At 38.5% G+C, this 12,237-nt stretch overlaps 1 protein-coding gene across 1 annotated transcript in view; it reads left to right on the top strand.

The window, feature by feature from the left end:
• SKIL (SKI like proto-oncogene) overlaps positions 1-10,865 on the top strand; it is a 32,146-nt gene extending 21,281 nt beyond the window's left edge. Inside the window, exon 7 of the mRNA XM_035133268.2 lies at positions 4,009-10,865. Coding sequence (XP_034989159.1) covers positions 4,009-4,170 — 162 coding nt within the window. The 3' untranslated portion in view covers positions 4,171-10,865. The remainder of the gene's footprint in view (positions 1-4,008) is intronic.
• The last annotated feature ends 1,372 nt before the right edge of the window (positions 10,866-12,237 follow it).

Here is a 12,237-nt window from a genome sequence, read left to right as displayed (position 1 = left end):
CACCCACACCCCCTCTATAGACAGTTTTAAAGAAGATTGTTTAATGTATGCTGCTGCTGCTGCTGCTGCCTGACTTAAATTTTTGATACAAGTTTGGTATGTCCCCTAAATTCTTGTTAAAAATTCATCCTCTCTGATGATAGAATGGGTTTTATTAAGCATTTGGTATCACCGCTGGAACCACAAATATCAGCATGCTTTAAAAGACTGGCATGTCTTGAGTACGGTTGATTTTCTGTACCAAGCAGGGCCTGTAAAAATATTCCTTATATAGTTTTTATGTTAAATTCATTTTTCAGTACCAGTTAGTACACTGATCTATTTTTGTGCCTTAGTTCTATTATGGATTAATTTAAGCTTTTTCAGTTTTATTAACTAGGTATGTCTCTCTTCCTCTTCTTTCCCAATATATCTTTTATCTTCTTAATAAATGGACTAAAGCCCTTATTAGAGATGCTAGTGAGTTGGCTCTACTACAGTCCGCTGACTAATAAAAAAAAAATAGTTTTGATATATGAGGAGTATTCCCTTGAGTGTACTGAGTGGCAGATTGCAATGAGTTTACAATTCCTCTAGATCTAAGACATCCTTTTAAAAAATAATAATTTTTATTAGTTTTCAATTACAATCCAATAATAGCCTCATTATAACAATACCAATTTATAATACACTTATTAATACCAATCGTTCAAATTCCATATCATATAATTTAGATAAAGTGCCCCCCGCATGCTAGATTTGATGATTTTCTATATTTCTGCATGCCAAAATCTTATTAATTTCCATTACATTCTGGTCATATAATAATCCCTTATACAACAACTGCAATGTTAATAACTTCTTCTAGTGTTGACACATTAAATGATTTATAAAACTACAAGTGAGGAACTCAAACTATATGCTTGTTCTTCCTGTGTATGGCAATTATTTTGTCTGTGGTGTTTCTTCCTGTCCTTGTAAGATGCTATGTCTTTCTTTACCCCGGTTGTTGCTTTTATCCATCATGCCTTCGTTGGAGCTGATATCTCATTGTTCTAGAAGTTTATCCATAGCTCTGTCCCATGCGTCATTGCTTTGCAACTTTTTGCAGCTGCAAAAGACACTCTGTCCCAGTAAATAAACTGTTTTCACCGTTTTTCCTCTCCACATGGGAAGAAGAGCGGTTTGTCGAACTGCAGATGACTCAGTAAAGAACCTTATCAGTTCTTTGGCAGTTCACAGACTCCTTTCATCCTTCCTTCCAACTGAAGATAAATGAGCAATCATACTTCCAATTAAATTAAATCCCAAGACCTTTTAGTGTTATTCAGTTCACTTTGTAAATAATAACAGATGGGGAAGAGTCAGCTCTAAGGGTCCATCGTAAACCTTTTGCAAAATGGAACTTTTTTCCCTTTTCCTTTTTTTATACACAGTTCCGTTTGATGTTATATTCCATATTTATAATCCAATTTATTCCATCCTTGCTTATACAACTATAATTTGAACTAACATTCAGAGGAAAGTTGCTGAATCATAAATGTAGAGAAGAAAAATTCAAAGAAACCGCAGGCGCTCCCCCCCCCACATCTTTTGTACCAAATCAAGTCTTATCTCAAGTTCAAACCTTAAAGTCCTTGCAGTTGATTAATTCCGCAGTTTGTGATCTCATCTCTTCTAGCACACGCCTGTACTTTAGCCCAATTAAGCTCTAGTTAACAGGAGAAGCTCTGCTTCTTAATGGCGCTGTTGGAGAGTTTTCGGCAGGCGAAGTGCTTTTGCACTCAGTGCCTCCCTGCCCCCCTCATTCAATGCCAGAGCGAGAGCCAGTACTATACTGCGAGTGAAGCCCATTCCCTTCAATCCTTCGCGAACGATCTCCCACTGTCATGAGGGCTGCCTCCAGGCAGAGAGGAACTGGAAGCCCAGATCTAAGACATCCTTGGGGCATTAGTTCTGAAGAGGAAATTAGAATGATATCTGACATAGGAAACTAGAGTTAGGCCTTTCCCTCTTTCCTTATTTGAATGGGAGTCAAGTCCATACTTCTCCAGTTAGGATAATACAACAATGGATTGTTATCCTAGATTGTATCCTAGAATCATAGCTTTAAAAGAAACCCAAAGGTCATCAAGCCAAATTCCCCCTCGTAAACAAGCTTGCAAATGTTCTTACTAGCCTTGTAGGAGGCCAGGAGCTGGTGTTTCTGTGCTGGTTGAAGAAGAAGAGAAGACCCTTATCCCATTGCTGTCATGGAAACACAAGATACTAGGCTAGTGTAAAAAAAAGTCTTCTGTCAAATGGCCCAGCAGAGTAGGATCAGAACCTAAGGGGGGGGGGAGTTTCCTTTCCTCCACAGCCAACTTGGAAACAAAGCAAATTGCTAGAGAAGGAATGGAGCCATCCATCCCTCTTGCCTCCCCTCTCACACACCTGTGTGGAATCTATGCATGGAATTCCCAATCAACTACTGCCTCTGGGTTGAATCGTTAAATACAAGACTGACTTGATGATGGAGCTGTTCATGTATAAACTCATGTACTCATTACTGGTTGTCGAACTTAATCCGTTCCAGGAGTCCGTTCGACTCCTGAAACCTTTCGAAAACCAAGGCGCAGTTTCCGATTGGCTTCAGGAGCTTCCTGCACTCATTTGGAAGCTGCAGAAGCCACGTTCGACATTCGGCCTCCAAAAAACGTTCGCAAACCGCAACACTCATTTCCAGGTTTGTGGCATTTGGGAGCCGATTTGTTCGACAACCAAGATACCACTGTACGTAGTAGAAAAGGTCACAATTTTTCCTGCACTTCACCACATGGGTAGCTTAAGCAATCTGAACCATGCATGAATTGGCCCTATATACCACTGATTTTACTTTGAAGTAAGTGTATGTAAGATCCCATCGTTAGATTGTAAATCATTAGTTAGGAACACTTTCTAGTAGGCTGCTAGTAAAGAAACCCTGTTACATTTGTGCTGAAATCATGTAAAATTTATACTAAAGCTCTCCACTAGATGGCTTCTATAGCTCACTAATTCCAGAGAAATCTTGGTCTACATATTTCTGTTTGGGAAATCAGCTTACGTGTGTCATAATGAATGCATTTCCCAGAGGACAGAATGGCCTGGTTCGTAATGTTGAACTGTGGTTTAATGCGAATGAGTAATGCGCTGGTGCATGCTTCTTGAAATTCTCCATTTTGGTCCCACTTCACTTTTGGTCACAACAAGCCACAAGCCTTGACTTGTTGTGACATCTGAACTTGGAACTGTGGTTTATGTCCAAACTAGCCATGACTTGGTACAAAGGTTAGCTCTTGGTTTACTGCTTCTTTGTTTAGGGAAAACAAACCATGAGCTGGATTCAGGCGACATGAGAAGTCATGACTTGCGGTTTGTTGCTCCCAGTGCGGTGTGGGGGAGAAGCAAGGCGGGAATCTTTGAACTGACTACACCAGCACCCTGCTTGTTTGCATTAAATCATAATTAAACATGAACTGTGGTTTAATGTTGATTACAGTCATTGTCGCCTTAGGTCAAATAATGGCCTTGCACAGGCCAGCATATTACCAAGGTCCGCTCCTGCACACATATGCGTGTCTATTTTTTTCCTTTTGCTAAGTTGCTTTGTAGGAAGGGTGAGATACAAGACAGACAGACAGACAGACAAATAAATAAATAAAAGTGTGATGCTTATTATTATACACTGAATATTCTGCATGTCCTGTTTTGCCACTTGTGGCCTCCCCTTTGCTGTCACCCCGGCTCTGCACCTCTCAACTGCATTGCGTGGTGAGATTTTGCTGGAAACTAGTGCTGTTGGCGGCTAATTGGAGGCAAGTTGGGGACTGCCACTTGGGCTTCCACTATTTGAAGCAGGCACCTCACATTGCCGCATCAGTGGGCTCGAGTCTGTACATACCTTACTTAATGTTGTTTCAGAAACAACTGCTTGGTTTCTAGAATTGTATGGATGGGGATACATTAAGAAGTTTTTAAAACCTTTTCTCTCCTTTTAAAAAATTGCAGCTGGCAGAGCTAAGGCAGAGGCTGGATCACGCTGAGGCCGATCGACAGGAGCTTCAAGATGAACTGAGACAGGAACGAGAAGCGAGGCAAAAGTTAGAGATGATGATCAAGGAATTAAAACTTCAGATCCAGAAGTCTTCAAAAAACGGCAAAGGGAAATGAAAGTGCCAACAGAAATGTATCTGCACTTTCTCAGCAGGGCTAATAAATGACCTGCCAAGGGGAAGTCAAGCCATGGATCAGCGAAGGTATTGGGACAATCATGGGGAACTTTTCCTATGTGAGCAGAGCATCAATGGAGTAGGAGTTGTTGCAATTCCCAATCATTTCAATGACGTTTTGCACGAGAGAAGTTCCCAGTAGATTGTGTCCGATTTATGCATATAAATCTGTAATGATACACCTTTGTAAAACTTCCAGACTGACAAAATCTATATTTATGTTGCTCCTTCTTTTTTTTAAAAAAAATGGTTATGAGCAGTGTTGAAACCACTGGTTGTATCCAGCACTGCTATTCTGCTCGCAAAGCAGACTTTCACTTGCACAGTGGAACTTCCTCTTCTTCTCTTCTCCCCTATAACTCCCTGCACATCCTCAAATCAGCTCTTGTAGGTTGGGGAAGCTTCCAGAGCAGATTTGGGGGGGGGGACATGCAAGGAGAAGAGGAGGAAGCATTGGATACAACCCGTACTGTTTTACACTCCTCAGTGCAACTTTATTTTACAAGCTGTTTTGAGGGCTCTATATACTTACTGAATGCAACTTTGGTTTCTTTCAAAATACGCAGGATCCGCATATTTGCTTTCTATTGCATGCGGTTCATTTTCATAAAATGGTTTTTATAGTTCCAAGAATCTAAAGCAGAAAGAAGAGATTGTAGAGAATTTGCTGCCATGCATTGCTCTAGCGTGATACTTCATTTTGATTATTAAAGCTGGATAGAGAACTGGTAATTATTCAACAGCAAACATTTTTCAAAATGCAGATTTTCACACAGTTAACTGTTCGTTATTAACTGTTAAAATGCCAAATCTTTCAGTACCCTGCTGAATGCTGTTATGAAAAGGAGTTGCTGAAGTAGAAACTGAGATATTTTATTTTCAAAGCTTCCTATTCACTCTCAGCTTCTTTGGGTAACTCTTCAAGAAATGATGACAGAAAATTTCACTTTTGATAGAGTTCTTTGAGCATTCCTGAACAATTTGGGAAGTTTGAAAATGTCAGCCTTATTTTGTAGAGTGGCAATTTTAACCCTCAGCTGAGTGGGTTACTTCATTAGCAATAAAGTTCTCATTCCTAGATTTTCTTTGAGCACAGAAAAGTGGGTGGTCTTGACATTTTAAAAGTATTTTAAAAGTTGAGGGGGAACAAATGTAATCTGTGACATTGTGAAAGTGATGCTCATAAGGTTCATTTAAATGGCAAAGTAAAATAGCTATCATTTGTAAACAACATAGTTATTAAACCTTTACTTCTTTTGAAAAATGCTAAGATCCTTATTGGGACATCTGACATTTAGTGTGGTGATAGGCTGGTGCCAGTAATCAAGTAGTTCAGTTCCAGAGTTTTTTTCCAATGGAAACCAAACAGATAAAGTATATTAACAGAAGGGAAAGAAATTGGTGGATTTTTTTTTTTATGTTTACATATAAACTTCAACTGACAATTTTTGTTGGTGGTGGAAACCTGAGTACAGTTTGGGTTATCCAGAGGGAAAGCCAGTTCTGTTATATAGAAGGTAAAATAGATTCGATAGACAAATGTCTAATTGCTCAAAAGTATTGTATTGAATGGCTTTTGGTGAAGAGAGGGGGGCGGGGAAATCATCTTCAAAACCTAGGCCTGTATTCAGATCATTGAACATAAAAAGCAATGTGACCAATATATCTCACAAAAATTCTAGCTGCTTTGCCCTGTCCTAGCTATAGGTGCTGCATGCGACCGAGACCACAGAAATGTGTGTGTGGGGGGGTATGCATTGCATTGTGGATTGGGACGGTGCCTTTGCACGAACAACCAGATCCAGCTCACTGGGTGAGACAGACCTGCTGCTCTAGCTTTCCAGTAAGTGAGTTGCTGTTGCTTACTGGAAATTGTTGGAGATGTCAGATCATGGCAAGCACACATACAGGATAGCTGGATTTGCACCCCAACCTCCCTACCACATCCCCTACTCCCTCCCGGTAAACAGCACCCCCACCTGATAGGAATCGAACATAGTGGCTCTTTCTCACTTGACAAGCCACTTCTGCAAATGACAACTGCAGATAGTGATGTCCATCTCTGTGTGCATCCCCATCTGATCTGCATGTTGTGGTGGCCTGCTACATGTGTGGACCCAGAGCATTTATGTTTTATTTTTTAAAAAATATACGGTACACTCTTTATGTAGGGACCATTAAAAATACCATTTCCAGTTATGTTTCCCTGGCCTGGGCTTTTTTGGGGAGTAAGGGTAGGATAGAAATTGAATAATAAAATAAATTCTTTTTTTCAGCTGTTCAGCTCACCTGAGTGATCATAACAATCCAAATTAACAAAAAGGAAACCAATGGCATCATAAAACGATACTATAACACACATAGCAAAAAGCAGGTGACAATATAAAACGAAACAGACTAAATGCCGGGCAAAATAAAATGTATAAGTGCATTTCTGGATTTAAGGGTACAAGATCTGTGCAGTCTCTCTCCTTTGATAAGTCCACAAATCAGGAGTCAGGCTGTCTTAAAGGTCAGTTCCATATAAAGCAAATTACAGCAGTTCCGTGAACATGTTACCAGGGCATGCGAAGCAAATTATAGCAGTTCCGTGAACATGTTACCAGGGCATGCGAAACAATAGCAAGGACCTTGCTACCCAGAAAGTAATGCAGCTGTTGCACAAACCGAAGCTGGTACAGCACATTTCTGGCCACATAAAAATAAAAATCCGGAAGGACCCCCTGTATCCAGGAACGTGGAAACTTTATATCAATTTTTTAAAATTCAAATTTATATTTAACTTCGAGGGGAAGTATGATTGTCTTAAAACAGGTAAATCAACCTCTCAACAAAAACAGATCCATCTTAGCTGGATTGAATTTGTACATCCAGTGTCTATAAATAGGCCTTAACCATTATACCTTCACCTGCTGCAAAGGAAAATAGGACTGAGTGCCATTGTTCATAAGGTAACACCCCATGTTCTTGGACAATTTGCCCAGCAGTTGAATGTTAAATAACACTGGGATTGGAAAACACAGCTGCCAAGTTTGTGGGTGAAACAATTGTGTGCTTACATCCCAAGCAGTCAGCTTGTGCATCACCACAAAGCTTTTTTTTTTTTAAATGGTTGGTTGGAGCTGAACCTAGTAGAAAACAAAGTCTTGGGATTGGATGTTGCTGCCTAAAATGTATATCTTAAGCAGCTCAAAATGCCAAATGCTGTCTCTGCCCGCGTTTAACTGTTCACCTCATAGTCCTTCTAACTCTAACATGTAATATGTTTTGCATGCCTTTATTTGCTATTTCAATAATAGTGCAGTACTACTGAAGAAATAGCTAAATTTTAATGAGAAATATTATGCTCACATTTTTGGGTGTTTTGCATCCTTAAATATTATTGCAGTAGAATATACCAATTTCAATATTTTATTTTGCCAGAATAAATTATGATTGTGTTCATTTTCATTTTCAATGCAGGCAAGCATATTCCACTATTGGTCTTAACAGGTTATTTGTTCATATACAGTGGTACCTCTACTTACGAATTTAATGCGTTCCGAACGCACATTCGTAAGTAGAAAAAATTTGTATGCATTGGGAGAAAAAATTCGTAAGTCGAAGCAACCCTATCTAAAAATTCGTAAGTAGAAAAAATCCTATCTAAACTGCATCCAAGATGCGGACGGATCTCCATTCGTAAGTAGAAACATTCGTAAGTAGAGTTATTCATAAGTAGAGGTACCACTGTATTTTACTAGTTCAAGTACAACATGCTTGTGAATTATTTTTTTGCATGCCAAAGTATTCAGCCACCACTGAACTTTTGGCACAATCCTTCCTGAATGTTATTGCAATGTAATGCCTTCCTTCTTTCTGCCCAAATTTTCCACTGTTGGCTATGGAGAAGCAGTTTTATAGAACGAATGAAGTCACAATTTGTTATCATGTTTCTATTTATAAAGGGTGTGGTAACTAAAATGCGAAGATCAGCAATGTTTGTCCTAAATGTTCCTATAGTTGCAACACTTACCGGAGATGAACATGTGGCAATTTTGACTATATTTTAGATGTTTTCGTAGTAGTAATAATTTGTTGACGTGTGTGTGTGTGAGTGAGAGAGTGCCACTTTCGGGTTTGTTTAATGTCTCTGAAAATTTGTAAAACCAAATGACACACCAACTTATAATCAAAGAAATCATAATTGTAACCCTTAAATTGAACAGTTAATTTCAGCCTCCTTTACATAAGACTTCCCTAGATGTTAAGTAATTAATACATAGAAGTGTGCCATAGGTGTCCATAGCCACCAAGAGATAGTTTTCTAGGAAATTGTAAATAGTCTATGTTTTACAGCAGCTAGTTTCTTACGTTTATCTCTTAACATGACGTACCTAATGGGTGATTTACTCCATGCCTATATAGCTTGAATTGCATACAAGGCTTTACCCATTTACAGAGACCTATGACAAATTTTTCTGTAAATTCGAATTTGCTCTTTTAGACTTAGCATGCTCATTCTGTATTTTAATAATTATTGAAGGCTTTTCTTTAAAAGTCATCCCTGCATTGGCCTTTTAGATAGGTTTGTTTCCAATTTGTCTTATCCATTAATGTTTCTGAAAAGCACTAAAAACAATACCATTAGAAGCAAGGTTGCCAAGAATACTTTTATAGAAAAAATCTGCTTCTTGGTATCCCTGCTTTTAAAAAACCAAATAGTGCAGGGTGCAATAAACTCTGCGGGAAATGTTAGGGAGCGAAGTATCTTACCATTGTGGTAGCCCTAAACTTTCATCTGCACTTGAAGACACAAGCCCTTTGACATTAGATCAAAAAGCTTTAGCAAAGTGTGTTCAGACAAAATGTTTTTTCTTTTCAGTATGTCTTATATCACTTAGCTTGAGTATTTGAGGTAAACATGGTAGTTATGGGGTATATTTTGCATTCTTGGATTAATTTTATTATATATTTAATATATTGATACCTGTAAAATCATTTGTACATAGTTAAGGTATTGTAATGCAACGCCTGCAGTAGACTAGGCTGTGGGGACCGCCGAGTACTATGAAGCCGTTTTGCCTACTCGCTGCTGCTTAGTTCCACATTCTTGGAGCCTCTTCAGACCTGTACTTCCACTTTTCCCTTAGCTTCCGTTTGAAAGGGCAGAATTTGCCGTAAAAACAGCTGCGTGAATGGCTGACTGGTGTACCTTGGAGGCATTTTCATAGGGCTATGTAGCTGACCTCAAAACACTTTCTAAGTCAGCTCCCTATGCTAAAGTTCATTTGATCTTAGAAAAGCATAACTTTTTTATACACAGGAGAACGCAGATAAATATATACCATTAACATGTTTTTAAACCCTGATACAGTAATATAATGTAACAAAATACTTAAAATCTCTTGTAATCCTATGCTTGAAATATTTATGCTGCAGCTGTAAAATATCTCTGTCCAGGAACGGGCAGCTTGATCTCTTCGTTATACTTTCTCTGCAACGTTTTCGTCCATTACATCTGTGGTAATGTGAGGCAGTCCATAATTCCTGTCCTGGAAATCTTTTGATATTTTTGTTGTTGCAGATGCTCTCTATTATAAAAGCAAAAGTCACACATTAAACAGATTGCACAACTTTTTTTTTTTTGTAAACCCACAATATAGAGGATACTTTGAATTCTCTGGTGCTCTGAAATATTCAAGCACAGTGAAACAAGTTCTTATTTCCCCCCAAATGAATATCCTGATAAATATAGCAATCCATTACATTCTTTCAAATACCTCACCTTAAAGAGAAAGGAAGCACAGTTGTAATGTATCTAAATCATTCTAGTGAATCCACACAAATTATTGGTTTCTAAATGTCCGGGTGCAGCTGTGTTGCCTTCCAGAATAAGCAAGTCTATGACAAACTTCTATTTTGTATGTGTTCATGATGCTTTTGAAAGTATTTATTGATGTTGATACCTTAATATAATTCCACAATCTAGAGCAGCATGTGACCACCTTCTGTTTGCTCAGCAGGACCTTCGGTATTTACCTGGACCACCAGTTTATCATGCCCATACAGAAAATCATTTTTGAAGTTTAAAAATTAGTTTGCAATATGTCCTATGGTTTGCTGTTCATATATTTCATATATGGTTTGCTGTCCAGCTGGGCATATACAAAAGTCATTGGACAGACATAAAGTACCATTCTGGATTGCGGCAAGATCTTTAAAGAAAATAGTTTATCATTTATAGACTTAATAGGTCCTGCAAAACATTCAAGGCAACAGGTGGAATTACTGGAGTTTAAAAAAATCAAAAGTTTTTTAAAAAGGTTGGTGCATACCAATAATTTTTGACATTTTGCCAATGATGTACAGTTCTATGGTTGGAGTTGCTGTAATTGCATTACATGACACACAAAACTGGCCTCTACCTCATGTGATACAAAAACAGATATTTTGTATGGTTTTAGTAAAACAAGATGCATTTATCTGGTCACTTAGTTTACAAATTTTGAATTCTATTTATTGAAACATGACATACTGTGCTCTTAGCTTATACCTCAATTGTATTTTGTGCAGTTTTCCATTTTTCATGCATTGTAAATACCCTGTATAGATTGTGGATCCACATACAAATAAAAACAATTCTAATGTCAAGCACTTCACCTTTTGTGTGCTTTGCACATATAGTATGTGAATTGGGTGTTTGTTCAAGATATTTCTCAATGCTAGTTTTGTGCATTTGACAATGTACCATTCACTCTAGTATTCACAACGGCATAGATCAGCAGACCTGTAAGGCTGGGGACAGACAATAGTTTTAAGAGAGTTGAATGCCGTCGGAGACATCATGTTTGCACATTTCAGTTATCCCATGTTTGCGTCTATTCAAAGAGGTTTTTCAGGTATTTCAGTTAATGTAAGTAACTACAATCAAGGCAAAGGTGGCTTGAATATAAACATCATGGGCAGCCCAATCCCCTTTCAAACCACCTTCAGTTCCGTTTGTGTGTGTGTGTGTGTGTGTGTGTGTGTGTGTGTGTGTGTAAGTATAAGTATTCCTTTTCAAGAAAACTAGTTACTTTTTTTGCTGTCACATACTAAGAATGAAAAAAATAATTTCCTGCAAGTGTGTGTATGTGTGATGAGAGAGAGAGAGAGAGAGAATTAAGACATTTTGACCCAGCGAAAACTCCTTAATACATTTTTAATAATACTGCACAAATACTGTCCTGCCAGAAAGAAGAAACACACATTTCTAGCTATACATGAATCTGGCAATTGGCCAATAAGTGAAATTCTGACCAGGCTGGCAAAATTCTGACTGGCTGTCAAACGCTGCTCCTCTTGCACGTAATGGATTGGAGCATTTATTAACAACATTTGTATATCACCCAATAGAGAACATTATCTGAGTAGGGAGTGATGCAATTTAAAAGCCAAAAAAATAGAATAGATGAAAAGCACCAGCAGAAAATTACCGTACATAAAAGAGCATTAAAAACCCCTAAAAGATTTAAATGAAAAATGCCTTATATGGCTAGGAATGAAATATGTATGTTGCTCCCTTATACATGATGGGCTGGCTCTTCTGTGCGGTTCCATAACTCCATAGTAATCCAAAGTAGTGCCTTGTATGTGTGAATCAGCCATCAAAAGATTGAAAAACAGCAGCAGGAATTTTATAAGCAGCAACATGTTCACCTGGCAGTCATCAAATGTTGAGTTCTGCAGCTCTCAGGTTGGTCTTGGGACTGGGGAAGCAGAGCCCTGGATGTTGGACTTATATAATAATAATTTATTATTTATACCCCACCCATCTGGCTGGGTTTCCCCAGCCACTCTGGGCGGCTTCCAACAGAAAAATAAAACACAGTAGTCTATTAATACATTAAAAGCCTCCCTGAACAGGGCTGCCTTCAGATGTCTTCTAAAAGTCTGGTAGTTGTTTTCCTCTTTGACATCTGTTGGGAGGGCGTTCCACAGGGCAGGCGCCACCACCGAGAAGGCCCTCTGCCTAGTTCCCTGCAAC

This window comes from Zootoca vivipara, chromosome 5, assembly GCF_963506605.1.
Source record: "Zootoca vivipara chromosome 5, rZooViv1.1, whole genome shotgun sequence".
NCBI classification, from domain to species: domain Eukaryota; kingdom Metazoa; phylum Chordata; class Lepidosauria; order Squamata; family Lacertidae; genus Zootoca; species Zootoca vivipara.
The sequence above is the reverse complement of the archived record's forward strand: the minus strand, read 5'-3'. Positions and strand labels throughout refer to the sequence as shown.